This window comes from Sorex fumeus, unplaced genomic scaffold, assembly GCF_029834395.1.
Source record: "Sorex fumeus unplaced genomic scaffold, SorFum_2.1 ptg000043l, whole genome shotgun sequence".
Taxonomy (NCBI): Eukaryota; Metazoa; Chordata; class Mammalia; order Eulipotyphla; family Soricidae; genus Sorex; species Sorex fumeus.
Genome location: NW_026606100.1, coordinates 27,299,524 through 27,325,641, shown reverse-complemented (window position 1 = coordinate 27,325,641; position 26,118 = coordinate 27,299,524). Strand labels below are relative to the sequence as shown.

At 55.5% G+C, this 26,118-nt stretch overlaps 1 protein-coding gene across 2 annotated transcripts; it reads right to left on the bottom strand.

Annotated features, from left to right (window-relative positions):
* Nucleotides 1-1,935: 1,935 nt before the first annotated feature.
* On the bottom strand, nt 1,936-25,874 carry ZFYVE27 (zinc finger FYVE-type containing 27). 2 transcript variants are annotated; one of them, XM_056120506.1, is made up of 13 exons: nt 25,707-25,874; nt 24,267-24,467; nt 16,805-16,875; nt 14,964-15,150; nt 11,223-11,318; nt 9,089-9,201; nt 8,371-8,510; nt 7,786-7,857; nt 5,404-5,424; nt 5,078-5,222; nt 4,716-4,762; nt 4,386-4,467; nt 1,936-3,000 (listed from the first exon to the last, which is right to left on the bottom strand). In XM_056120506.1, exons 2-13 carry the CDS (start codon nt 24,464-24,466, stop codon nt 2,936-2,938), a joined length of 1,239 nt encoding a protein of 412 aa, XP_055976481.1. In that variant the 5' UTR covers nt 24,467; nt 25,707-25,874; the 3' UTR covers nt 1,936-2,935. The 2 variants fall into 2 exon arrangements, with proteins under 2 accessions (XP_055976481.1, XP_055976482.1); XM_056120507.1 differs by lacking the exons at nt 5,404-5,424; nt 25,707-25,874 and having other exon boundaries at nt 24,267-24,500.
* Nucleotides 25,875-26,118: the final 244 nt, after the last annotated feature.

Sequence of the window (26,118 nt, the reverse complement as noted above, 5' to 3'; positions counted from 1 at the left end):
TGGCCAACCCCCACTGCATCCAAACAAAGCAAGTTCATGAGAGCTGGAAGGCATTTTTGGCTCCCTGGATGTCAGAGGAGATTCCCTGGACACAGAACCTGATGTCACTACCAGATCATTAGGACTTGACATTGCATCGCATCGATTCAGTTTTTAAGTGCCAAGTAAACTGTGAAACTGAGAAAAAAAAAAAAAGGAGAACAAAGCTGACTGCCTTCTCAGTCTCCACCCTGGCCAGATTCTCCCTGAGTAAAAACCTAGGACAGTTCTCTAGCTTTAAAAGAAATAAATAGGTCATTGTATAATTGAAACCCAAGCACAAAAATTTGTAAGTCTACAACTGGTTGTTTCACTAATAAAACTTAAAAAATAAATAAATAAATAAATAAAATAGGGGCTGGAGCGATAGTACAGGGAGTAGGGTGTTTGCCTTGTGCGTGGCCTACGTGGGTTTGATCCCCAGCATCCCATATGGTCCCCAGAGCACTGCCAGGAGTAATTCCTGAGTGCAAAGCCAGGCGGAAGCCCTGAGCATCGCTGGGTGAGACCCAAAAAGCAAACAATAAAAAATAAATAAGCCAGTGTAAGTCAGCCCACACAGTAGAGAAAATCAGAATAAAGGCTGGGGTTTTGTTCATAGAGTTTGGGTAGGGGTCAAGGGACACCCCAGGAGGCCACAGCCCCGTGTACTTGGCCTTTATGGGTCAGGCCCTGCCCTGCAGCCTTACGCCCACTGCCCTATGCAACTCATGGCAGCCGTGGGCAGCAGCCACCACACGCATACCCACTTCACAGATGGGCAGCGGGAGAGAGCGGACAGGTCCTGAGGAGACTCCACCCAGCATGGCTGGGCCAGACAGCGGGGCTGCGTGTGGTGCGGGTTCTTGCCCCGGCTGCTCCCCCTCCAGGGAAAGTGCTCGCCGGTTCCACCAGCCAATGTTGGAACAGCATCCCCAGAAGGACTCAGCACTGCTGCCCACTGTTCACCGACTCCTGGGGATCGTCCTCCCCAAAGGGCAGGCGCGGGCCCTGTCTCTGCTGGGGCCACACCCGCCACTCCTCTTTTGTTTGTCCTCTTATAAAATCTTCCTGAGTCTGAAAAAAAAATAGCTCAGAAAAATTTGATCTTGTAAATGAAAAGCAACGTTAAAGTAAGTTACTGATACTGCTTGCTATGAGGCTAAAACAAGGCGGCAGGTCAGAGTTCACTTACCATAGAAATCATGGTTCCTTCCTCTGCAAGATGCAAGTATTTCTTGAGCTCTTCAACTGCGTTTGAGACCCCTCCTCCCGCCCTCTCCCACTGCGCAGACACCCACCCTCCAGCCCCTAGTGGGGAGTCGGGCCTGCCTCCAAGGCCACATGCTGGCTGCTGGGAGCCTCACGCTCAGAGCCCAGGAGACCCAAGCACTCCCCACACAGGGCAAGCAGAGGGACCCCTTGCCCACCCCATCTCAGAGCCGTCCTCTCCTGGCTGGGCCTCAGCTGCCCTTGGATGGATCCCCTCTTGGAAAGGGCCCGTGTTGGTCCTGAGCCGAGCCCTGGGGCACGGCTCACGGTCCGGAGCCTCGTGTCCATCCCACCCAACTGCTGCGCCCACCCCTGGCCTGTGCTCAGGCATCGGGACCCCCCCACACACACCCACTGCCGCCATCCCTTCAGCAGGCACCACCCCACCCCAGCTGAGCCCTGCCGGGACCGCGAGACGGAGGGACAGTGCAAGAACCAGGACGAGCTCAGCTGTGCGAGATCTTTTTATTGACAACCCTCCCCGGCCCTGCACGGGGCGAATACAGCGCAGGGCATCTGTGGCGCAGCAAGGGTGTGCCCAGGCCCGCCTGGCCCCCTGGACGCGCAGACACCCCGCCCCCCAACCCCGGCCTGAGCGACACCGCCCCCACCCCACCCTACCCCCGACCCCACCCCTCACAGCTAGACTTGTCCGGGGGGAGTCCTGTGCCTCCTGCCTCCGGGGTCCCTGCTCAGGTTCAGATGTCTCCACCCCATGGGTAGCTCCGGGGAAGCCACCTTGGGCAGGCGCCCCTGGTCCACCCAGTGCAGCCCCCCCAGGCCCACATCTCCCCCGGGAACCACGCAATAAATAAATAAATACAGGAGGAGCGGGGCGGCCCCGGGGGCCAGGGATGCCTGAGCCTGCTCACGGCTTAGGGGGACACGCCCGGCACAGGGGGCAGCGTGGGGTGGGGGGACAGCAGGCAGTGGGAGCCCAGGGGTCCTTGCTCCACACCGAGGCCGTCCTGCAGCAGGGGCGGCCTCAGCACCAGCCTGGGGCCCAGCTGCTAACCAGGGCGGCATGGGAGAGCAGGAGCGACTGGCAGTGGGCGGGCTGAGCATGGGTTTGCTCAGCCTAACTCCAAAGGCCTTTCCACGGAGGATAGGGGGGCTGGGAAAGGCACCCCTGTCTCCAGAAGCAGTTCTGGTCCCGGCAGCCCTGCCCCTGCCCTCTGAAGGGGGAAACCAAGAACTCCTGAGGGCTGGGGTACGGCTGTCCCAGACCCTGCCAGCAGCAGGACCTCCCTGCCAGGTGTCCAGTCTCCGAGCTCCCAGGCCTGCAGAGAGGCCCTGGTGCTAGGAGTCCTCTGGGCTAGCAGGCCTGGCTCACCACTGCCCTCCAGTGGGCATTCCCTGCCCTGCGGAGTTCCCACAGCCTGACAAGCACAGGGCAACTGAGCCAGGCCTTGGAGGACTCTTCTCCCATGGGGGGCTCAGGAGTGGGGCCAGGCGGCCATCGGGGGACAAGGGTGCAGCCCCAGAAGCTGAAGGTCCAGCAGCTCCGGATGCAGAGAGCGAGGCAGGAGAGGAAACCTACTCAGAAGTCGGGCATGTTGGCCCCACATACGCTCCAGAGTGCCGGGGAGCAGACGTGGGGTCTCCAGCGGCCAGGCCCAGTGCCAGCGAGGAGCCCGGCCTCTGCTCACTTGCTCAGCGTCTGGTTACAGGATGCACACACAAACACAGTCTCTCTCTGCGCTTCGGGGGCTGAAAAGAAGAACCGTTGAGTGGCTTCCCCGGCAAGCCAGAAGCACCTTCCCAGGCACAAAGTACTAGCCCGCGCCCACACTGACCACTCACAAGCCTGCCCCAGGCAGCCTCGCTCCCCCACCCCCCCCACCCCCGATAGGGGACTCTGGGTCATCAGGCCAACAGCTGACCTCTCCCAGGGGTTCCACAACTGGAGATGATGCTGGTGCCAATAGAACGTCTTTGAACATGTGGGAGTACGTTTTCAATAAAATATCTGGAGGGAAGTATCCTCACTGTGGTTAGCTCTGCATGGTGAGGTTGCGGGATAATGTCTCTTATTAACTGTAGTTTCTGTAACTTCTATGACTTCTGTAATTTCTATGACTTCCAGCTGGAGGATGTGTTACTTGCATGACCAAAGGGGTAAGAAGCACCTGCTTCAATATGATGCATCTTAACAGAGTGGGATGAAAAGTGCTTTCAGGTTGGACACGTGCTCCTGTCCTGCACCGGCAGCCAGGAAGGGCTCATGCCAAACTGTCCTCTGAGAGATTGGGAACGCTCTCCGAGACACTGGGAATACCCTCTCAGACTGGGAATGTTCTCTGAGACACTGGGAATACTCCCTGAGACTGGGAATGTTCTCCAGATACTGGGAATACTCTCTGAGACTGGGAATGATCCCCAGAGACTGGGAATATTCTGAGACTGGCAGTGTTCTCCAGAAGCTGGGAATGCTCTCTGGGACATAGGGAATACTCTCCGAGACTGGGAATGTTCTCTAGCGATTGGGAGTGGTCTCTGAGAACCTGGGAATGATGCTTTTCCCTCTGCTGATCAACAATTTTATATTTGGGGGGATGAGTTGGGGCCACACCTGGCCGTGCTCAGGGGTTACTCTGGGCTCGGCATTCAGGAATCATTCCTGGTGGCACTTGGGGGACCATATGGGGTGCTGGGGATCGAGCCCAGGTCAGCTGTGTGCTAGGCAAGTGCCTTACTCCTGGACAATCTCTCTGGTCTAATTTCCTATGGTTTCTTTACAGTGAGTATTGACAAGGTTTATTTATGATCATTTCCATAAAAGGAAACGATTTTTTGTGTAACGTGTGGCAAATTATGAGAAAGGGCTCTGTCGGTGCTGCTTCCTTCTGACGCAGGACGTTCCGGGTTTCGTTTGTTAAGGAGGAAGAAAGAGACGTGACTACAGGCCAGACCCAGTCGCAGGGCCTTGACTAACTGGCTAGTGCCCTCACCTCCTTCCTTTCACAGCGCAACACCCCCTTATTTTTCCTTGAGGGGCCTCCTACTTGCAAGACAAGCATCTACCATGGAACTGCCTCCCTGGTCGCTGCCCGCTGGTCCCTGCCCCGCTGCCCGATCCAGCAGCCCCTGCTCACCTGTGGCCCCCATGGAGGACTTGGGCACCTTGAAGGAGCAGCACCGAGAGCAAAAGCTGTTCCCACAGTTGCTGCAACTCCTCTGCAACCGCAAGCAAGGTCACGTCAGCACCAGGCCCCCTCCTCATTCCCCATCAACCCTGCGCCCCCCCCCCACCCCCACTCTGGGGCAGCTGCACTCTCCCGCATGCCTGCTGCTCTGACCCATGGAACCAGGGAGTGACACCAAGTGACAGGCCACAGAAGGTGGGGGGGGGGGGGGTCCTGAGGTGGCCAGCCCACTCCCGCCCTCGCCGCGGGTCCCTGCAAAGCCCCCCTGGGGAGACTCACCCTTTTCTTCAGCACCGAGAAGGTGGCCGAGCAGCCCGTGCAGGTCCCTGGAAAACAGAAGTCACAGTTCAGCCCAGCTCAGCCCAGGCTGGGTCAGACCCTAGGCGGGGAGCTGCTCCAGACCCGCCAGGAGGGATGGGACCCCACCCCAAAGGCAGATAGGAAGTAGTGGAGAGGGAGAGGGTCCTGGCACGGCCACTGGGCGGAGGCCCACCTGCAGCCCAAGACCTGCCTCTGGACATCCCTCCTGACTGCAGGAGCCCACGCAGAGGGCAGCCAAAGGCCGGAATGATGAAGCCTGAGCCCCCAGCCCTGTCCCCACCCCCCTCCCCCAGCAGGCACCTGCTGCCTCCCAGCCCTACCCAGGCTGTTGGTGGGGTAGCGCTTGCGCAGACGCTCCGTGAGCCGCGACACCTTGCTGCGCAGCACCTCGTTCTTGCTCAGGAAGCCGTTGTCCTGCAGGACCAGCTCATCCTCCACCGGGCACGGGGCGCACTCGTCATCATCCTGCGGAGAAAAGCACGTTCCAGTGCCCCCGCCTGGCCTGGCAGGCCCCCAGGGCGTGGAGAAGCTGACCAAGATTTGATCCCTGGCACCCCGTGTAGTCCCCTGAGCACGGCCAGGAGGATCCCTGAGTGCAGCCTCCCCCTGCCCAGACCCTGCCCACCTCCCCCAGGTTCCTACTTACCAGCACCACCAAGTGGGTCTCCTGTCTCCCATGGCGCGGGGGGAGAGGAGAGAAAAGAGAGAGAAAGAGAAAGCGAGAGGTAGCAGAGAGGAGGCAGCAGGCGAGGCCCCCCAAGAGGAGACGCAGGAGGCAACTCTGGGTCCCATCTAAGCCTGTCCCAAAGAGGACACCAACAGCTCCCTCCGAAAGGACCCTGACAGCTAACAAGCTCAAGAGAACTGCCGGGAAAGGCTCTGCCCCACTGCTGCTGCAACTGGGTGCAGCTGATTAAGTGGGTCGTGATTTATGAGAACAGAGCAAGATCTCTTGGCAGCACACTGTTGAGGAAACCATGCTTCAGTTAAGCTCTCTGTGTCAAACGGGTGATGATGGAAAACAGGGTGCTGAAATTTGCCAAGGGTGGAAATGCCCAAAAGACTCTCCACCATCACCATCACCATCACCACCATCACCACCATCTCCACCACCACCACCACCACCATCACCACCACCACCACCACCACCACCATCACCACCACCACCACCATCACCACCACTACTACCATCACCACCATCACCACCATCACCACCACCACCACCACCACCATCACCACCACCACCACCATCACCACCACTACTACCATCACCACCATCACCACCATCACCACCACCACCACCACCACCATCACCACCACCACCACCACCGCCATCACCACCACCACCATCACCACCACCACCACCATCACCACCACTACTACCATCACCACCACCACCATCACCACCACCACCACCGCCACCACCACCACCACCACCACCACCACCACCACTACCACCATCACCACCATCACCACCACCACCACCACCACCACCATCACCACCACCACCACCACCATCACCACCACCACCACCACCACCACCATCACCACCACCACCACCATCACCACCACCACCACCACCACCACCATCACCACCACCACCACCACCATCATCACCATCACCACCACCACCACCACCACCACCATCACCACCACCACCACCACCACCACCATCACCACCACCACCACCATCACCACCACCACCATCACCACCACCACCACCACCATCACCACCACCACCACCACCATCACCACCACCACCACCACCACTACTACCATCACCACCATCACCACCATCACCACCACCACCACCACCACCATCACCACCACCACCACCACCACCACCACCATCACCATCACCACCACCACCACCACCACCATCACCACCACCACCATCACCACCACCACCACCACCACCATCACCACCACCACCACCACCACTACTACCATCACCACCATCACCACCATCACCACCACCACCACCACCACCATCACCACCACCACCACCACCACCACCACCATCACCATCACCACCACCACCACCACCACCATCACCACCACCACCATCACCACCACCACCACCACCATCACCACCACCACCACCACCACCACCACCATCACCACCACCACCACCACCATCACCACCACCACCACCACCACCATCATCACCACCACCACCACCACCACCACCACCATCACCACCACCACCACCACCACCATCACCACCACGATGATCCAGAGGCTACAACTGTGTCTCCAGCTCGTGAGCAGCTGAGACAGAGAATACCCACATGGGTGAGGCTGAGACCCAAGGGACGTGGGCTCGGGGAACCCCACCCCTTTCCTGCAGACCCCACTTTGTAGAGAGACAGGAGGGAGATGAGTCCCCCCAGAGCTGCACCACCACAGGGAAGGCTCGTCTGCGGAGGGCAGGGGGACATATGAGTCTGAAGGAGACTGCCACTGCTCAGCAGCACGGGCCCCTGCAGACCCAGCCCCAAAGCTGCTGGGTTTCCAGAAAAAAAAGTGACAGTCCAGAGTTTTCACTGAAATCTTCCCCTTCACCCCGCCCCAGCCCCAAGTATTAGCTTCAAAGGTTTCAAATGATCATCTGGACCTGAATAAAGACAGTTCTGCAAGTGACCAGGGTGAGCCACTGCCCTGAAGTCAGGGAAGTCTGGACTCTGAGCAAGCACTGCTCCCTCCAACCTTCCCTCGGCCTCAGGGTCAAAGGCCCCAGCCCAGGCAGCCCTGGGCCTTTCCCTCCTCACAGCCACACCTGCGGGCTCTGCAGAAGGCCTCCTGACCCCCCCACCCAGCCCCCCAGTCCCAACCTGAGCCCCAGATGATGGGTCAGCAGCAAGAACATGGACGTGCCCGACCCCTCCCTGCTCAGAGCCGGGCCTGGCTTCTCGTGGCAAGCGCAAAGAACTTTGTCAAGCCAGGCATGGCAGTCAGAGAAACCAGGGCTCAGGATCACCCCCATTCTGCCCCTGCCCGTGTGGGGGTGCAGGACAGGACCACCCACCTCGATCGCGTCTTTAAACTCCTCGTCGGGTTCGGCCTCCTCTGCCTCCTCGATGCTGCCCGGTGTGAGCTCCTGGCAAGAGAGACACTGTTCCAGGAGAGAGATGGCAGCCCTGCCAGCCCCCCTGAGTGTGTGCCGCTGCCCACCGAGGCCTCGAGGCAGGAAGCCACTGGGTGGAGAGCGTCAGGTGGGTCTGTAGCAGCGTCCTGTGAGCAGCTCAGGCTGGGGGCCTGGCACTAAATCTTGGGGGTGTTCTCTGGGCCCTTACCTCTCCTCGAGAAATCAGAACAGCCACGTCCTCAGGAAGAGGCTGTATCCCTGGGGCCACATGGACCAAGTGCTGGGGACAGCTGAGTCAGCGCTCAACAAAGAGGGCGGGACTAGTATCGCTGACATCAGCGCTGCGCAAGGTATGGGCTCTGTGCGGGCACGCGCGCGCACGTGTGTGTGTGTGCATGTGCATGTGTACGTGCAGCACAGTGTGCTCAGGCGTGTGTGTGTGTGTGTGTTTGTGCGTGTTCAGCAGCAGCAATGGGCAAGCTGGCACTGGGACTGCAGGCGCTATGTGCCAGGATCGAGACTCACCTCTGTGGGCGTGGACACTGGTGTGTAGTCGGGCAGCGTGCTCCTCCCGACAGTGGCCGGCGGCGGTGGGCTCTCACAGGCTGGCTCCTCCTGGCCGGGGTTCAGGCGTCGCTGCAGGGACGCTCTGCACTCAGCCACCACTACCCAGGCGAGGCGGATGGGGTGGGAGCAGAGCAGAATGGAATGAGGGGCGCTGGGGGGCAACCGCCTCTGCAGCAGGCTGGCTGCACCACCGGCACCACCTCCCTGACACAGCCGGAAGGAAGCCTCCGAGGCAAACCCGAGAAGTGACAAAGTGACAGCCTCCCGTGAGCATGTTCCAGAGAGTCCATGCAGAAAGTGCCCAGTAAATGACGCTTCCATAATGAGTTACCACCCCAGGCCCTTGCGGGGGTGGGGGGGAACGGACAAATCAAGCCCCCCGTCCAACATGTGGATGAGCCCAGCTTCCGGGACCCAGGGCCTCTCCAGGTCGCCCCCAGCTCAGAGTCAGACAGCAGCCGGATCCACGGGGATCACCCAGGCGGCTGCATCCCAGAGCACCCCCAGGAGAAGGTCCCTCCTCTCTCCCTCCCTCGACACCAAGAGCCACCAGAGTCTGAAGCGGAAAGTCATTACCCGTAGTGATGGAGTTCGAGTGTCCCTCTCCCCTCGCGGATGGCACAAAGGGCAGGACCACGGTCGGCCCCGGCACCCCTGGCCCGAGCCCAGGGCTTACCTCGGAAGAACTCCACGTTGCCCAGGAAGAGGGTGCTGTTCACAAGGGCCAGGACCCAGCACAGCGGCAGCAGGTACAGCAGGCAGACTGTGCCCAGGAGGGCCCCGTAGAACCTACACGGACAGAGAAAACAATGGGAGCAGCGGCCCCTGAAATGGGAAGGAACGAGAGCGGGGTGCTCCTCCAGAGGGGCGCGGGGCACAGCCCATGAGCAAGGTCCGCCTGCCCGCCAAGAGGAAACTGCACAGGGTGGATGGATTCACAACTCCCTCCACATCCGGGCTGGTTGACCCCAAGCAGACATAAGGGAGGACCACATCAGTGGTTGAGGCCGGAGCCACGGAGAGGGTCAGGGTTCCACACCCACCACTCCTCAGAGGCCCAGGCTCTGAGCTTCACAGACACACAGACTCGAGTCTGAGCCACTTCCCGTGTGACCCCAGGCAAGGTCCTTGTACAGTGCGGTTGGACGCTCAGCCCAGCATGACAGGGCAGACACAGTTAATAAACGGAAAGTAGTGGTCTAGCATCAGTCAAAGACAAAATGCAACTGAGTGGGGGCCAGAGCGAGAGTCCAACGGGAAGGGCTCTTCCCTTGTGAGAGCAAGATGAACGCCATGATAGGCTGCAGCTAACATTAAGTCTCAACTAGGCCTCAGTGTCTGTTTCCCCGAAGCAGGACTTGCGATTTCTGGTAAACTCTCAGTTGAGTAATTCGCCGAGATAAGGAACTGGGTAGTTGGGTCTGGCTGGTCACGAGGGGACACTGTGCCCTCCTTGGAAACACCACAAACTGTTACTGAGAAACTGTTGTCTAACTGTAATACGGCCAATGCTAAAAACAGACCAGTATGTAAATTGCTTCTGAACACTGAGCCCAATATAAACCACTTGTGATTTGGAGTCGGGGGTCCCTGTCGTTGCCACTGTGTTGGATGAGACTTGGACCCTAGCTTGAGCTAGCAAAAAAGTTCCTTTTGCATTATCGTGTGTGGACTTGGTCTCTCTGCAATTGGGGATCCGAAACTCAGGCACAACACCCTTACACTCTGCAAACCCAAGTTCAATCTCTGCCATCCCATCTGGTCCCGCAGGCACCATCAGGAGTAATTTCTGGGTGCAGAGCCAGGAGTCAACCCTGAGCATTGATGGGTATGATCCAAAAACCAAAAGAAAAAAAAAATAAACAGTAGAAAGCAGGCAAATAAAAAGAGAGCATATGTAACTAAACTTGTATGAGTCAAAATACAAATTAAATTAAAAAGTCACTCTATTTAAAAAAAAAAAAAGTAGAGGGGCCGGAGCAATAGCACAGCGGTTAGGGCGTTTGCCTTGCATGCGGCCTACCTGGGTTCAATTCCCAGCATCCCATATGATCCCCTGAGCACCGACAGGAGTAACTCCTGAGTGCAGAGCCAGGAGTAACCCCTGAGCATTGCCAGGTATGACCCAAAAGAATAAAAAAAAAGGAGACATTGACTAAACTATTAACAAATTAGCCCCAAAAACCTCCATGGATGTGGCTCAGGGGTAATGCACATGCCTTGAACACACACAGTCTACATTCACCCTTGGCACTGCAAAACAAACCCTCCTGGATCTTGAGCAATAGCTCAGCGGGTAAGGCGTTTACCTTGCACGCGGCCGACCTGGGTTCGATTCCCAGCATCCCATGTGGTCCCCCAAGCATCACCAGGAGTAATTCCTAAGTGCAGAGCCAGGAGTAACCCCTGTGCATCGCCAAATGTGATGCAAAAAAAAAAAAAAAAAACACCAAAAAAAAAAAAAGCTTGTAAAAGTGGTCTGTAAGTTACAGTCTGCTCACTGACTACATTAATCTATTATAAACACAAAAAAACGTCCCAGACAATGGCGAGAGCCACTCCCAACACTGGAGAGAAAGGACACAGTACAGAGAGCGAGTCCCAACCACGGGGGGGGGGGGGGGGGGGCTCTCCGCCTCCACAGCCCAGGCTCGGCCGAGCTGCATGAGGGGATGCAATTACGGGTCCCTCTCCTGCCTGGGCGACTCCTTGGGCACAGGAGCAAGGTCTGGCACAGGAGCTGGGCAACACTCTTCCCTGGGCCCCACCTCCCACCTCCCTCCTCCCGGTGGGGCGAGAGGGCCACTCACTGCGAGGACACGAGCGGATTCTCCCAGTGCAGCACGCGGTAGGCGGCCTCCAGGCTCCCGCACAGGCGGCTCAGGAAGGCCTCCAGCTGGATCAAGCTGGGGGCACAGGGGCAGTAGTGAGCCCACCGGCCGGCCCGGCACACTCACCAGCCCTGCTGCTCAGGGACAGCCGGAGACACGGAGGGCTCGGGAGAAGCCCCCTTCCGCCCCCCCACCCCCGCCTCTCCCAGCAGGCCCGGCATCCGCACTAAGACAGAAACTCTTATCCTGGCTGCCGCTGCGGCTACTGAACTGTTTGACGCCGGCAGGGCAGCAGTTCCCCTCTCAGAGGCCCACAGCTGGGTACACTCAGATGCAGGGGCAAAGGCAGACCAGGTGCGGCCACCCAAGGCGTAAGGTCAACGCACACCAACAACTGCCCGGTATCTGTTGCCGCGGTTTTTTAATAGATGCGCCCCCAGGAGCAAAGAGCGCGGTACCCAAACCTTGGTCTCTTTCGAGAAAGGGCTGATCACAGAGGCCGGGCAGGCAGAGTAAGGGAACCTGAATACAGAGCTGTCCTGCAGACAAAGCCACACTCAGAAAACAGCTCAGAAAACAGCCGGCACCATGGGAAGAACACGGGCACCAGCTCCCAGCACTCCCCCTACTGGCCAACCTGAGACTGCATAAACAGTAATAATAGGCACCGCCAAGTAGCACCTGAGGCAGGGATAAGGTCAAAGAAATGTGTAACTGGGTCATGCCATCAGTGGGCACATCCCAGAGTGACCATACTGCCGTGCAGACCTTGCCATCCCTACGTAGACTCTTCCCTACAAGCCCACAGGACACTGCAATGTGGGCAGCCCCCGAGACCAGAATGCATGACCTGTCCAATAGAATCAGAAATCTGAGTTCACATGGGTAACAGAAGAATGCCAGTTAATAATGCTCATCATTCACCCTTGCGGACATATGCACACCATTATTCACGCAGCACTTAATATGCTAGCTAAGATAACCTAGGTGTCCAACAATAGCGAAGTGGGTCGTGAAGATGTACACCAAGGAATTCCACGCAGTGGTAACAAAGGACGACATCATGCAATTTGCTGCAACATCGTTGGAACTGGAAGGTCTCACGTTAAACAAAATAAGCCAGAAGAAGAACAAACACAGGATGATCTCATTTATTTGTGGTACAAAAAATAACTGGACAAAAGGATGTAAACTTTTAAAGAGGCAGGATGCCTCGCTCACCATTGGTCCTAAAATATAGGGAGGACAAGGAGAGAGAAAGAAAGAACTCAGGGGGGAAAGGAAGAAGAGGCAGACAGGAAGCAGAGAGGGGCAGGGGTCAAGGGGATCTGGGCACATTGGAGGGGTAGATAAATGAGTAGTTTAGGTAAATACCCAAACCACAGAGTCAACACCAAACTCAAAAATGTGCCTATAAGGATGACAGGCTGGGGGGGTGGGGGGGGGGGGTGAGGAGTTGAGACGAACCTGAGAATCCTGGAGGAGGGAAGAAGACACTGGTGGTGGGACTGGTGCTGGAACATTGTGTGTCTAAAACTCATCTATGAATAACTTTGTAAATCATGGTGCTTTATTAAAAAGACAAACAGATATATCAAGAAAAGGGCCAGAGGGGGGTGGGGGGTGGGAGGGATATTGGGACCCATGGTGGTGGAAAATGGGCACTGGTGCAGGGATGGGTACTGGATCATTGTATAACTGAAACCCAAGCACAAAAATTTGTAAGTCTACAACTGTACCTCATGGTGTTTCACTAATAAAAATTTTTAAAAAAAAGGCCAGAGTGGTAGGACAAAGGATAGGATGCTTGCCTTGCACACAGCTGACCCAGGTTTGAACCTGGGAACCCCATATGATCCCCTAAACACTGCCAAGAGTGATTCCTGAACATAGAGCCAGGAGTAACCGCCAAACACAGCTGGGTATGGCCCAGAAACCAAAACAAAACCCAAAAAAGGCACAGCCTGGGTCTGATCAGGTAACTCCCAATGAGGGAGACTGTACAATATACCTTGTCATATTAAAAAACGTCATAGTCACAAGAAATAAGGACAGAGTAACTATTCTCAGTCACAGGAGAGTAAAGAACATAAAAATCGAACGTAACACATGATTCTGTGCTGGATCCTGGATCAGGAAAATTTCTATTTAAAAAAAAAAACACACATGACAAATGTGGCTAGGAACTATCAGACGTACAAATGTTACTGTTACTGATGTCAGAGCTCCTCATTTTGATTTCGGGACTGCAGATGCAGAAGAGAATGTCCCTGTTCTTAGGAAATTCAAGTGAAGAATTTGGGGGTACCCACAAAGAATGTTTGCATTTACTTTCAAATGGTTCAGAAAGGAAAAGATACTGTCTGAGCATAGAGAGATAAGCAATGTGCTAAGATAGAACCATTTTCTATCTAAATAGAGGGTAGATAGAATTTTGTGTTATTCCTCCAGTTGGTATTTGCAAGCTTCAAGTCACTCCAAAGCAAAGTGGAGACTGGAGCAATAGTGCCGAGGGTAGGGAATCTTGCACGCTGCCAACCCAGGTTCAATCCCTGGTAGCTCAAATGCCCCCTGAGCTCTGCCAGGAGTGATCCCTGGGCACAGAGCCAGAAGTAAACCCTGAATACAACCAAACAAAAACAAATGAACAACAACAAAAATCCCAGATGCAAGTCTCACTCCAGATAACTGGGGCCAGGGTCGGGGATCAGGTGGGAGAGGACATGCCAGGCATGTGCCAGGCCCGGGTTTTGATCCCCAGCACTGTCTGGCTCCCCTGTACCATGGGAGGAGGCCCTGGTGGCACTCAAGCACTGCCTGGAGTTTCCCCACAATGCAAGAGCGTTTCCGGGGTCGGCCCCAGGCCTCTGTGTTTCTGAGGCTCCACAGACGTCCAAGTAGCCTGGGAGGCAAGCTAAGCCCACTGCCGTGTGGAGAGAGCTCGGTGGGTCCCAGAAGGCTCAGGAGACGCCAGCTGCCACTGAAGCTGTCACAGCTGGCATCACTCAATAGACGGCACCCTGGAAGCACCGGCTCCGTCATACTCAGGAAGCTGAACTATTCAGTCATGTGCCATACTGCAGTGGCCGTGACTGAACAGTTCTCAGGCACCAGGCACCTGTTCAACAGACACCTCTTCACAGCCACCGCAGAGGGACACCTGTTATTATCCCATTTCACAGGCTGGGTACCTGGTCCCGTGTTCCTACTGGGCAAGTCGACGACAGCTGGGACTGGAACCCGCCAATGTCTCATACGTGCACCTGCTCTGTCAGGACCCTAAATGTTTCTTTAGTGGAAAGTACACAAGCTGCACCCTTGAGATCTGAATATGGGTCCCGGCCTGATCCCCTTCAAGCTGCCATGAGCCTTCTCCCTCATCACTAAGTGGTGGCCCCCAGAACGGTTAAAAAGAGAGGAAAGAGCGTGTGGGGGGGTCCGGAGTGATAGTACAGTGGGGAGGGCGTTTGCCTTGCACGCGGCTGACCCGAGTTCAGCATCCCATATGTGTCCCCCGAGCATGGCCAGGAGTGATTCCTGAGTACAGAGCCAGGAGTAACCCTTGAACATCGCTGGGTGTGACCCAAAAAGAAAAAAAAATAAATAAAATAAAGAGTGTGTGGGGGTTCCCCACACAGAGCCCGGCTCAGGGCTGGCACGCTGAGCAGGGTATGCTGTTACGGGGGTCACTCCCCATCCCCCAGCCCCTGCCATACTCACAAGCTCTTCACCTCTGCCACCGCCTCGGGCCGGGACAGGCGAACCCGCTGCAGGTCCTCCTGCCGCACGCTGTGGTACTTCCTGCGCACCAGCTCGCTCTCGGGCAGCCGGGCCCGGCAGGCCTCCTGGAGGTAGCCCAGCAGCGCGGGCACCGAGATCAGCAGGGCCCCCACGGAGTACCAGGCACCTGGGAGACCAAAACCGGGGCATGTCAGCAGGCCACCTGGGCCGGAACCCCGTGGGCGGCTAGACGCCCCCACACCAGCTCTCCCACCTCCTCTGTCTCCCCGTCCCTCTCTGGCACCCGAGAACGTCCTCAGTGGCACAGCGTGGGAGCGGCCCCAGGCTCCTCTGTGCGTGAGGACTGGGCTTCACTTGTCCACTGCTGTCGGCCGACATCTGTTTTTCCCACATGATCAAACTGTGAGTCCATAGTGGGAAGCCCAAGCTTGGGGGTTGGCTGCGGGGAGTTACTGACTGGTGACTGACATTCTGACCTGGAGGTCTTTTCCCCGGCTCTTAGGATACTGCATTGACAAATGGTGAAGCTGAGAGAATCTTCAAAGGCGATTCTCTCAGGGGCGAGCCAGGAAGGGGCATTCTGGGCACAGAGTAAACACTCGTTGAATATGTCATGTGGTTTGTCTTGTTTGGGAGCCACTCCTGGTGGTGCTCAGGGGACTACTCTGGCTTGGTGCTTGGGGTCACTCCCAGCAGTGCTCAAGGGACCATGCAGTGTCCAGGACCAAAACTGGGCCTTAAGCATGCAAAGCATGTGCTCCAACCCACTGAGCTATCTCTCTAGCCCAGTATCTGTCATATAAACTGATTTATTTTTGGAATATGTTTAGAAACTCTAACAGCCTAGGAAGGGTAACCGAGTTCTGAGTGGATGAAGAACAGCCTTACTGATAAAGAGAATGAGGTCTTTTGCAAACTGGGTCCATTTTCAACCCACTGAATCCCTGTCTTCATGTGCAACAAAGAAAATACACATGAGCAATGTGAGGCCAGCGGCAGCATGAACATATGAAGGATCCGGTCAGTCAGGACATTCCACCCCGGTCCTTCCCAAACTTCAGTGGGGTTTGACTTTTCTGCAGCCATCCACCAGCTCCACCCAGGGACAGGCTGGGTGACAGCGCACCAGATGGTCAAAGGCCCACAGGCACCACTTCTCCCAGGATCCCTACAGCTACCCCCCTGACCTCACTGCTGGTGACCATCCCTGCTGGGCCCAACTGCTGAGCTAGAGAAAAACAACGGTGGTAAAAGTCCCTGATCTGGAGCTGGAGTGATAACACAGCGGGTAGAGCATTTGCCTTGCACACGGCCAACCCAGGTTCGATTCCCAGCATCCCATATGGTCCCCTAAGCACCGCCAGGAGTAATTCCGGAGTGCAGAGCCAGGAGTAACCCCTGTGCATCACCGGGTGTGACCCAAAAAGAAAAAAAAAGTCCCCAATCTACCCAGCACCCTCGAGCTATGTCACGCCTCCCCCAAAAGAAGTCTGCATCAGCTTGAAGAATTACTGCACCAGCAGTGAAAGAAAAAAACCACCCTGGCGGCAGCTCAAGTGACTGCTGGGCCCTTGCACTGTCACCCACAGATCCCGTCTCTGCCACAGGAACCCTCTGAGGAAAGCCCTTCAGAGAAGAACACCAGGCCACCACAGACAGGTTGGAGAACAGGCCTGAGGTCAGCCCTCTGTCCAGCCAGGACTATGGCCTGTGTACACCAGTAGTCGGGAGGAAGACGCCCTCTCCCAGAAATGCTGCTTCTGGGAACCCCTCCCCACACCCACTGACAAAAGCAGCCTGGCCCTGGGGGCAGCACTTACCCTCATTCAACGTGAGGAACAAGACATTGAGGCCCAGGCAGGTCAGCAAGGAACACAAAGGCATCTGCCACCTGCAACACAAGAGTCTGGTCACTGCGAAGGCCACTCCCACCAACAGGAAGGCAGGGAGCACTGTGCATGGGAGTCTCCCAGAACAGGAGCAAGAAAATGGGGCCCGGAGATTTTTAAGAAGATGCCTCTCTTGTCGAAAGTAGACTATGGACTGAACATGTTTGCCACTCAATGCCTCTTTTGCAGACCACAACACCCAAAAGGAGAGAGAGAACACAGGGGATTGCCCTGCCACAGAGACGGGGGGATGGGGGGATGGGGGTGGGAGGGATATTATCCATGGTGGTGGAAAATGGGCACTGGTGGAGGGATGGGTATCTGATCATTGTATAATTGAAACCAAAGCACAAAAAATTGTAAATCTACAACTTTAAAAAAAATAAAATAAAATAAAGGGAAAAAAAAAAAAAAAAGAAGATGCCTCTCGATCTTTGAAGCCTTAAGCATAAGAGAAAGAATACATGGAGGGTGCGGGATCCCGGAGGAAAAAAAAAAAGAAAAAACAGGTTCCAAAAAGAGCCGAGTTCACCCGCAAGTTCCAGATGGAGTAGGTGCCGCATCCCGCCTCCCCCAGATGGAACCCCGGTGACCAGAAGCCTCTACAAACACAGCTCGAGTATGCGGGAACGAGGACTTTTTCTCAAATCTGCCGGACTACACCTCCCAGGTAACCTCGGATTCCGGAAGTCACGCCCACAGCCCGCCCCCCAGCGCCATCTTTGAAGCCTTAAGCATAAGAGAAAGAACACATGGAGGGTGCGGGATCCCAGAGGAAAAAAAAAAAGAAAAAACAGGTTCCAAAAAGAGCCGAGTTCACCCGCAAGTTCCAGATGGAGTAGGTGCCGCATCCCGCCTCCCCCAGATGGAACCCCGGTGACCAGAAATCTCTACAAACACAGCTCGAGTATGCGGGAACGAGGACTTTTTCTCAAAACCGCGCGGCCGCTTATGCGGCCGAGCGACATCTCTCTATATACAAAGTGATCAATGAGAAGTAAACCACCCAATCTTTCTCACTGAAAGTCAGAGTTAAGTTTGGAGCACGGCCACAGCCCCAGAAACACAAGGACTTAATGCAGAACCCAGCAGCTTAGAGCAGAAAAGTGAAAGGACTATGCATTAATCCAGGCCATCAAGTCTGCCGGAGGGGAAAGGGTGTTGCCCCATTCGCCCTCTCTTCTCTGGAAAGAAGGATGGCGGCCGCATGGGAGCCTTGTGGACAGCAGGTATGAGCCGGGGGTGTGGGGGCGACTAAAACCTCATGGGAAGGGGGGCGTTCCGGTCCGTCCTTCACGCCCTACCGAGGTCACCAGTTGCCCCCCACGAGCGGCTCTCCAGCACGGCCACAGCCCCAGAAGCACAAGGGCTTAATGCAGAACCCAGCAGCTTGGAGCAGAAAAGTGAAAGGACTATGCGTTAATCCAGGCAATCATTTCTGCCCAGAGGGGAAAGGGTGTTGCTCCCTTCCGCCCTCCTCCCTCTGGAAAGAAAGATGGCGGCCACATGGGAGCCTTGTGGACAGCAGGTATGAGCCGGGGGTGTGGGGGCGACTAAAACCTCATGGGAAGGGGGGCGTTCCGGTCCGTCCTTCACGCCCTACCGAGGTCACCAGTCACCCCCCACGAGCGGCTCTCCAGCACAGCCACGGCCCCAGAAGCACAAGGACTTAATGCAGAACCCAGCAGCTTGGAGCAGAAAAGTGAACGGACTATGCATTGACCCAGGCCATCAAGTCTGCCGGAGGGGAAAGGGTGTTGCCCCATTCGCCCTCTCCTCTCTGGAAAGAAAGATGGCGGCCACATGGGAGCCTTGTGGACAGCAGGTATGAGCCGGGGGTGTGGGGGCGACTAAAACCTCATGGGAAGGGGGGCGTTCCGGTCCGTCCTTCACGCCCTACCGAGGTCACCAGTTGCCCCCCACGAGCGGCTCTCCAGCACGGCCACAGCCCCAGAAGCACAAGGGCTTAATGCAGAACCCAGCAGCTTGGAGCAGAAAAGTGAAAGGACTATGCGTTAATCCAGGCAATCATTTCTGCCCAGAGAGGAAAGGGTGTTGCTCCCTTCCGCCCTCCTCCCTCTGGAAAGAAAGATGGCGGCCACATGGGAGCCTTGTGGACAGCAGGTATGAGCCGGGGGTGTGGGGGCGACTAAAACCTCATGGGAAGGGGGGCGTTCCGGTCCGTCCTTCACGCCCTACCGAGGTCACCAGTTGCCCCCCACGAGCGGCTCTCCAGCACAGCCACGGCCCCAGAAGCACAAGGACTTAATGCAGAACCCAGCAGCTTGGAGCAGAAAAGTGAAAGGACTATGCATTGATCCAGGCCATCAAGTCTGCCGGAGGGGAAAGGGTGTTGCCCCATTTGCCCTCTCCTCTCTGGAAAGAAAGATGGCGGCCACATGGGAGCCTTGTGGACAGCAGGTATGAGCCGGGGGAGTGGGGGCGACTAAAACCTCATGGGTCGGGGGGCGTTCCGGTCCGTCCTTCACGCCCTACCGAGGTCACCAGTCGCCCCCCGCGAGCGGCTCTCCAGCACGGCCATGGCCCCAGAAGCACAAGGACTTAATGCAGAACCCAGCAGCTTGGAGCAGAAAAGTGAACGGACTATGCGTTGATCCAGCCCATCAAGTCTGCCGGAGGGGAAAGGGTGTTGCCCCATTCGCCCTCTCCTCTCTGGAAAGAAAGATGGCGGCCACATGGGAGCCTTGTGGACAGCAGGTATGAGCCGGGAGTGTGGGGGCGACTAAAACCTCATGGGAAGGGGGGCGTTTCGCTCCGCCCTTCACGCCCTACCGAGGCCACCAGTTGCCCCCCACGAGCGGCTCTCCAGCACGGCCACGACTCCAGAACACAGAAACCAATTTCTTAACTATCTGACTTTCAGTAGAAATACTTCCAGGGTCAATAGGTAAAATAGCAGAAATCCAAAACCAACATTTAATTCTTGAACCCAGCTGTAGAAAGCAAATCACTTCACAATGCTTTTTCAGCATGTCTGATTTGGGGGGGGGGGGGTAAACTCTAAATAATAGTGGTGAATCTTTTATTGAAACAATCTAATCAAAGCGGATAGAGTGTTAACTAGAATTCATCTGCCTCACAGGGACGGGGAGGGGTGGGGGTGGGGTTTTATTGGGGTTCTTCATGGGAAAAAATAAGTATTGGTAAAGGGAAATGTGTTTGATATTTGCATGACTGAGACATAAACCTGAAAGCTTTGTAACCTTTCCCACAGTGATTCAATAAATAAATTTAAAAAAAATAATAATAAAATAAATAAATATAAAAAAAAAAATTTTTTCAAAAAAAAAGAAGATGCCTCTCTCCTGGGATCCCCTACTCACAGGAACCCACTGAATCCCCATCTCTGGGTGCAGCAAAGGAGACCCTTGAGCAAGGTGAGACCAGCAGAAGCATGAACATCTGAAGGACCCAGTTAGTCAGGCAAGCGCTGGCAAGGGGCCCTCTGGGAAGGCTCTCTCCTCGGAACCCGCAGGACACAGGAAGAAGCAACAGCACACCCGTGAGGAACCCAGATAATCCTCATTGCCTGCTGTCAATGACCGGCCTTCATTCTTTTACAAATCCAAGAGAACACAGATATGAAACTATATTCTTCCAGTAGGAAAATCAGTGAAATGAGATATGAAGGAATTCTTTAAACCCATCTGAGACTTATTTCTAGAATGTCCTGAGTTCATTCAAGTTACTTTAAACCCGTATTAGTTCAAAAGGAAAGGAGAACAATTTTTTCTTTTAATATACAAAAATATGAAGATGGGGAAGCTGGAGTGATAATACAGTGGGCAGTTTGCCTTGCATGCAGCCAACCTGCGTTGGACCCCCAGCATCCCATAGGATCCCCTGTGCACTGCCAAGAATGATTCCTGAGTGCCAAGCCAGGAGTAAGCACTGAGCATCATTTGGGTGTGGCCCAAAAACAAACCAATCGTGCCCTAAGTGAACTGAACAGACAGAAGTACACACAGACCCGGCCACCCCCACTCCAATAAATAAATGGCACTTCAGAAGCCCCCAAAAGAGGAGAGAAAGAAGATCAGGATGACAAACCCAGCTGCCTTCATCCCTGATAAAGAACATTCAGTAGGAGGGAAAAGGGAACTGCCACTGTTCAGAAGAGCAGTGGTAAGTGCATCAGTGGCTTGCAATCAATGCATCCTGAACGTGAATGCAGTTTCTTTAAGCCTAATCAAGGTATTTCACAGCTACTAAATGAGGTCAACTAATTTACATTCTTTCATTCCTTTAAATAAAAGTCACGAGTAAGGAAATGAAATGATCTCTCTCTGCCTTTCTCCTTAAAACTCAACCCACTCCTACTACACTTATTTGGTCTCAGAACTAGCAGCCTCTTCAAGGTTAAAAGCAAAGTAAAAGTCAGGTCTAAAGGTCCTTTTAGAAATAATGTATCGGGGAGAGGGGGGGAAGGGGGGTATACTGGGGTTCTTGGTGGTGGAAAATGTGCACTGGTGAAGGGACAGGTGTTTGATCACTGTATGACCAACTGAGACTTTAACTGAAAGGCTTTGTGACTGTTCTCACAGTGATTCAATAAATAAGGTAAGGTAAGGTAAAGGCCCTCCCGTTGATCGTCGATTTGCTCGAGCGGGCCCAGTAACGTCTCCATTGGAGACTTTGTTGTTACTGTGTCTGGCATATCGAATACTCTCGGTAGCTTAAAAAAAAAACAGAAATAATGTATCACTAAAGCTTCTCTCATCCTATCTGACTTCTCCACACCAGACACAGGTACTCGAGTAGGGGCGCTAGGAGAGAGGGATTTTCTTAAAATCTACTGCAGGACCTGGGAAGAGCTCGGTGACAACGTGCTCCTCAGCACAGCCTACATGTGCCCAGCACCATCCCAGCAGCATGACCCACAGGACCCCCAGCCCCATAAGGCCCTGCACGTTGTAACCAAGGGTGGACGAGCAGAGAGAGCCCCAGCAAGCAGCCCGAAGTGTGCAAGCACTGAAATCAAGTGTGCAATGAGAACAAAACAAAGGGATGGGATGGGACAGGAAGGGGAATTAAAAAAAAGAAAGAAAGAAAGAAAAAGAAAAAAGAAAAAAAGAAAGAACTCTACTGCAGCTCCAGGTCCCAGACCTAATAGAAAAGCTCAAGGTTAGGTCCCTCTGCAGTCAAATCCTCTTTACCCAGGAAAGAACAATCAAGCGCACGAGCTGCTCTGACAGCCACTTTCACAGGCCAGTGCTCCCCGTCCCAGCAGACCCGAGACCACAGCTCCTGGGGCAGGTCAGGCCCAACCCAACTCGCAGTCCAGCTTCTCCACTACAGCCTCAGATTTCTAATTTCACAAGATGGAAACACTCTTCACGCATCAGAACCAAGAGGCCAATGGACCACGGGCAGAAGAGAAGGTCAAGACGTGTTTAATTTGGCAAGGCACAGAGAGAGAGAGCTGCGTGCGTGTGGGCACACGGACAGTGTAAACACCAGCAAGCCCCCTCCGGAGGCCGCCCCACCCCTAAAGACCAAGGTTCAATTCAGCTCGCGATGGGATCCGGAGATGAGCCCCACCGCCATCTCCCTATCCGTGCCGGAACACAGACTCAATAAAGATGGGGCAACAGGGCAAAAATCACTGCTCGGGGGCAGTAACCTGCACATTCCTAGGGGTCCTGCCATAAATTAAAGGGATTCCAAAGTGAACACGAAAAATTAGGGCCCTGGCCAGACAGTAAGAACCTTCCCTGGGACCAAAGAGCTAGTCCAGCAGGTAAGGCACATGGCCAATCCCAGCTGGGTCCCCACACCACGGCCCTCTCCCAGTAATGACAGGCCCCCAAGCACAGAGCCAGGGTAGCCACTAAGGACCTCCAGGTGTGGGTCCCCAGAAAAATTCCTTCCCTGGGGCCAGAGAGATAACACAGGGGTGAATGTTCACGCTTTGCAGGCCACCAACCCTGGTTTGACCCCCAGCATGCGAAAATAATAACAATAATAATAATAATAATAATAATAAATCTTCCACTATCTCCAGACTAAAGGAAGAATGAATACTCAAGAGGTTAACCTGACCTCCTACCCATTTTTCTCATTCATATTAAAGCATCCTTAGGAGAATCTGATGAAAATTAGAAGCTTCTTCACACACACACACACACACACACACACACACACACACACACAGAGTTTATATGCAGCTGAACAACAAGGTTTTTGTTTTGTTGATTTGGTTTTGGGGCCACATCTGGAGATGCTCAGAGTTACTCCCAGCTCTGCACTCAGGAATTACTCCCCAGCACCTCAAGTTCCCTGCAAAACTGTTGGGAGTGACTTCAAGCACTGAACCAGAAGTAATCCCGGAGAACCACCAGGAGCGGCCCCCAAACAATCAGATCACAGAAGAGAAAAATCAAAGCAGAAGGGACCAGGAAAACAACTCAAGTGGTAAACCATGTACCGTGCAAGAGTAAGACCTCAAGTCGGATTCCCCAGCATCACCAGGGATGGCCCCAGGACTCTTGAGTCCTGGGGGCTTTTATTTTTTAAAAGGGGGAAAAAATAAATTAGAACAGGGGAGATAGCTCAAAGAGCTAGAATGCAAAATTCACCTGCTTTCCCCCACCCCCGACCCACACACTACCCACCAGTACCACAATTCCAAGCATGAACCATAAGGCACACACAGGATAAAGTAACTGCACTGCACCGTCCTCCCGTTGTTCATCGATTTGCTCGAGCAGGCCCAGTAACGTCTCCATCATGAGACTTGTTGTTACTGTGTTTGGCATATCGAATACGTCACGGGTAGCTTGCCAGGCTTTGCCATGTTGGCGAGATACTCTCGGTAGCTTGCCGGGCTCTCTGAGAGGGGTGGAGGAATCGAACCTGGGTCACCTGGGCCAGCTGCGTGCAAGGCAAACGCCCTACAGCTGTGCTATCGCTCCACCCAGGATAAAGTAAAACAAGAACAAATAAATTTGAAATCCCTAATCCCAAGGTGAAAAATTATTAGTGAAAACAGTGCCCATTTCCTCTCAAGTATTTGTATTTCTTTAACTCATTCAAAATGATACATTGATTCCAATATTAATTACACTGAGACAGGGAGAGAAGAAAAGCAAAAAGCCTGAAAGGGAGAAAAAGAAGGTCCACATGTTCAAGTCAAGGGAGTGATGCAAGCTTCGGCAGTCACATAGCAGAAACCCTGCTTAGACGCCCAGGGCCTGCCGACCCAATGAGCCCGAGACACAGGGTGGGCTGGGAAGAAGCCCCATGCCCAGAGCACCTCCTAGAACAGCGCTTCACAAGGACTACAAGGCCCAGTGGGCCACTGGCTGAAAGGGGGAGGAAGAACGGGAGAGGCCTAGGCCGAGCGAGCCAGAGCAACCTGACAAGTCTGTACCTGAGCAAGTACCGGACACCGTCACCCGCGTCCCGCAGGGGTTCCAGGTAGATCTCCAGCCTCTTGTAGGACAGAACCAGGTTGAAGAGATCAAACGCTGCTGGGGACTTGGCAGGGGCGGGTGGAGACTCTGGGGGTGCCTCGGACATGATAGTGGGGCTGGCCTCCGGCCCACTCCCCTCACGCTCAGCCGTCTGCATCCTGTAACCATAATTCCTGCATTGTGTCGATGCCCACGACCATGGGCGATTTCCTGCGGTGCCTGGAGCAAACCTGGGTGGTGGGAATGCCCCTTTCCTGGGCGGTGGGAATATCCCTTTCACGGAAGACAAGGACATTCTGCAAGGACAAGGGAACTGACCAAGCCCACCTGGGAAGGCTATACCTGAAGTTCTCTGCCCCACACCAGCCCCCTCCCGAGAGCACAAACCATCCCAACATGTGCCCATTCTCAAGATAAACCGTGTCCCAGCATGCTCTGGGCTAGGTTAGTGTCCACTCCTCCTTCAGGACCAGCCTGGGATAACAGCAGGCTCTGGACTAAGTTAGAGTCTGCTGCTTCTCAGGGGTGTCTAGGATAACTTACTCAGTGGGCTTTGGTCCAGATCACAGCCCACTCATCCCCAGGGATGTCCCAGGATAACTGAGCGGTCCCTGGTAAGGGTTAGTGCCCACTCATCCTTCAGGGGTGTCTGGGGACAGATCAGTGGGCCCTAGGCTAGGTTTGTGTCCACGCCTCTCTCAGGGGTTGGCCTCCCAGCCCTAGCAGAGAGAGATCTCAGTTGCCCCCCCCCCCAGTCCCCACTTGAGGGCCCTGCCAGAAACTGACACCTGTCCACTCAGTGTAAAGTTCCATACTCTCCCTGACATGCGTCATCTCAAAGGACAGCTCCATGCCTCTGGTGCTTCCTGCAGTCCAGTCCTGGACCCTGACCAGTCCGTCGCTCCCAGCAGCTCCCTGCAGGCCCCCTGCCCGAGACCCCTCCTGGAATCCCGAGGCAGTGGTCACCTTTAAAAGCTGCTGTCACCTCCCCGCACCCACGACGGGGGACGCTGAGCAGAAAGGAGGCGGCGGGTCTTGGGCGACCCGTGACATAAGCCATACCCACAGGCACTGACCTGCGCTCAGACGCGGAGGGGGACGCGGAGGGGGACGCAGAGGTCACGGGGTCCCGAAAACCCCGCGGGCAGAGTTGGGGTGCTAGCCCGGGGGGCGCAGCAGGAGCCCGGGATGGCGGGCAGCAGGCCCGCGCCCGCAGGGGCCTAGACCACCGCCTCGCGGCCACCCGGAGAGCCCCATGGGCGCCGCGGCCCGAACCGGGGGAGGCCACGCCCGAGGTGGCGGGGCCAGCAGGTGGCAGCCCACGCGGCGTCCAGGCGCCCCACGGGGCACAGCCGGCGGGGACACGGGGGCGCGCACGGGGGTGGCACCGCACCTACCCGATCGCTGGGCTGGGAAGGGGAGCGGCGGCGACGGCCACGGCACGGGTAGGCCCGCTGGGCCCTGGAGCCTCTTCCAGGCCCGTCCGAGCCGGGGCCGCCGGAATCCCAGGTCCAAGCACCTCCTCGGCCTCCCCCACGGCCGCCGCTTCCGGGATGCCGAGGCTCGGCGGCGGCGTGCCCGTGACGTCATCGCGCCAGCCCCGCCCCGGGCTTAGCTCCACCCCTGGGCTTAGCTCCACCCTCAGGTTTGGCTCCACCCCAGGTTTATTTCCAGCCCCCGAGTTTAGCTCCACCCCCGAGTTTAGCTCCACCCCCGGTTTTAGCTCCACCTCCCCCTCAGGCGCAGGTGAGCGTCCCTGCTGAGCGCAGAGCCTGCGCTGAGCCTTTAACACCCGGCTGCAACTCAACT

What these genes read in the sequence shown, in the direction of transcription:
- ZFYVE27 (XM_056120506.1), bottom strand. Translation starts at nt 24,466, where the DNA reads ATGCAGACGGCTGAGCGTGAGGGGAGTGGGCCGGAGGCCAGCCCCACT. An exon ending in AATCCGCTCGTGTCCTCGCA is followed by an intron (nt 9,202 to 11,222) that starts GTGAGTGGCCCT and finishes CTGTCCGTGTAG; the next exon opens with GTTCTACGGGGCCCTCCTGG. An exon ending in TCTCGGTGCTGAAGAAAAGG is followed by an intron (nt 4,468 to 4,715) that starts GTGAGTCTCCCC and finishes TTGCGGTTGCAG; the next exon opens with AGGAGTTGCAGCAACTGTGG.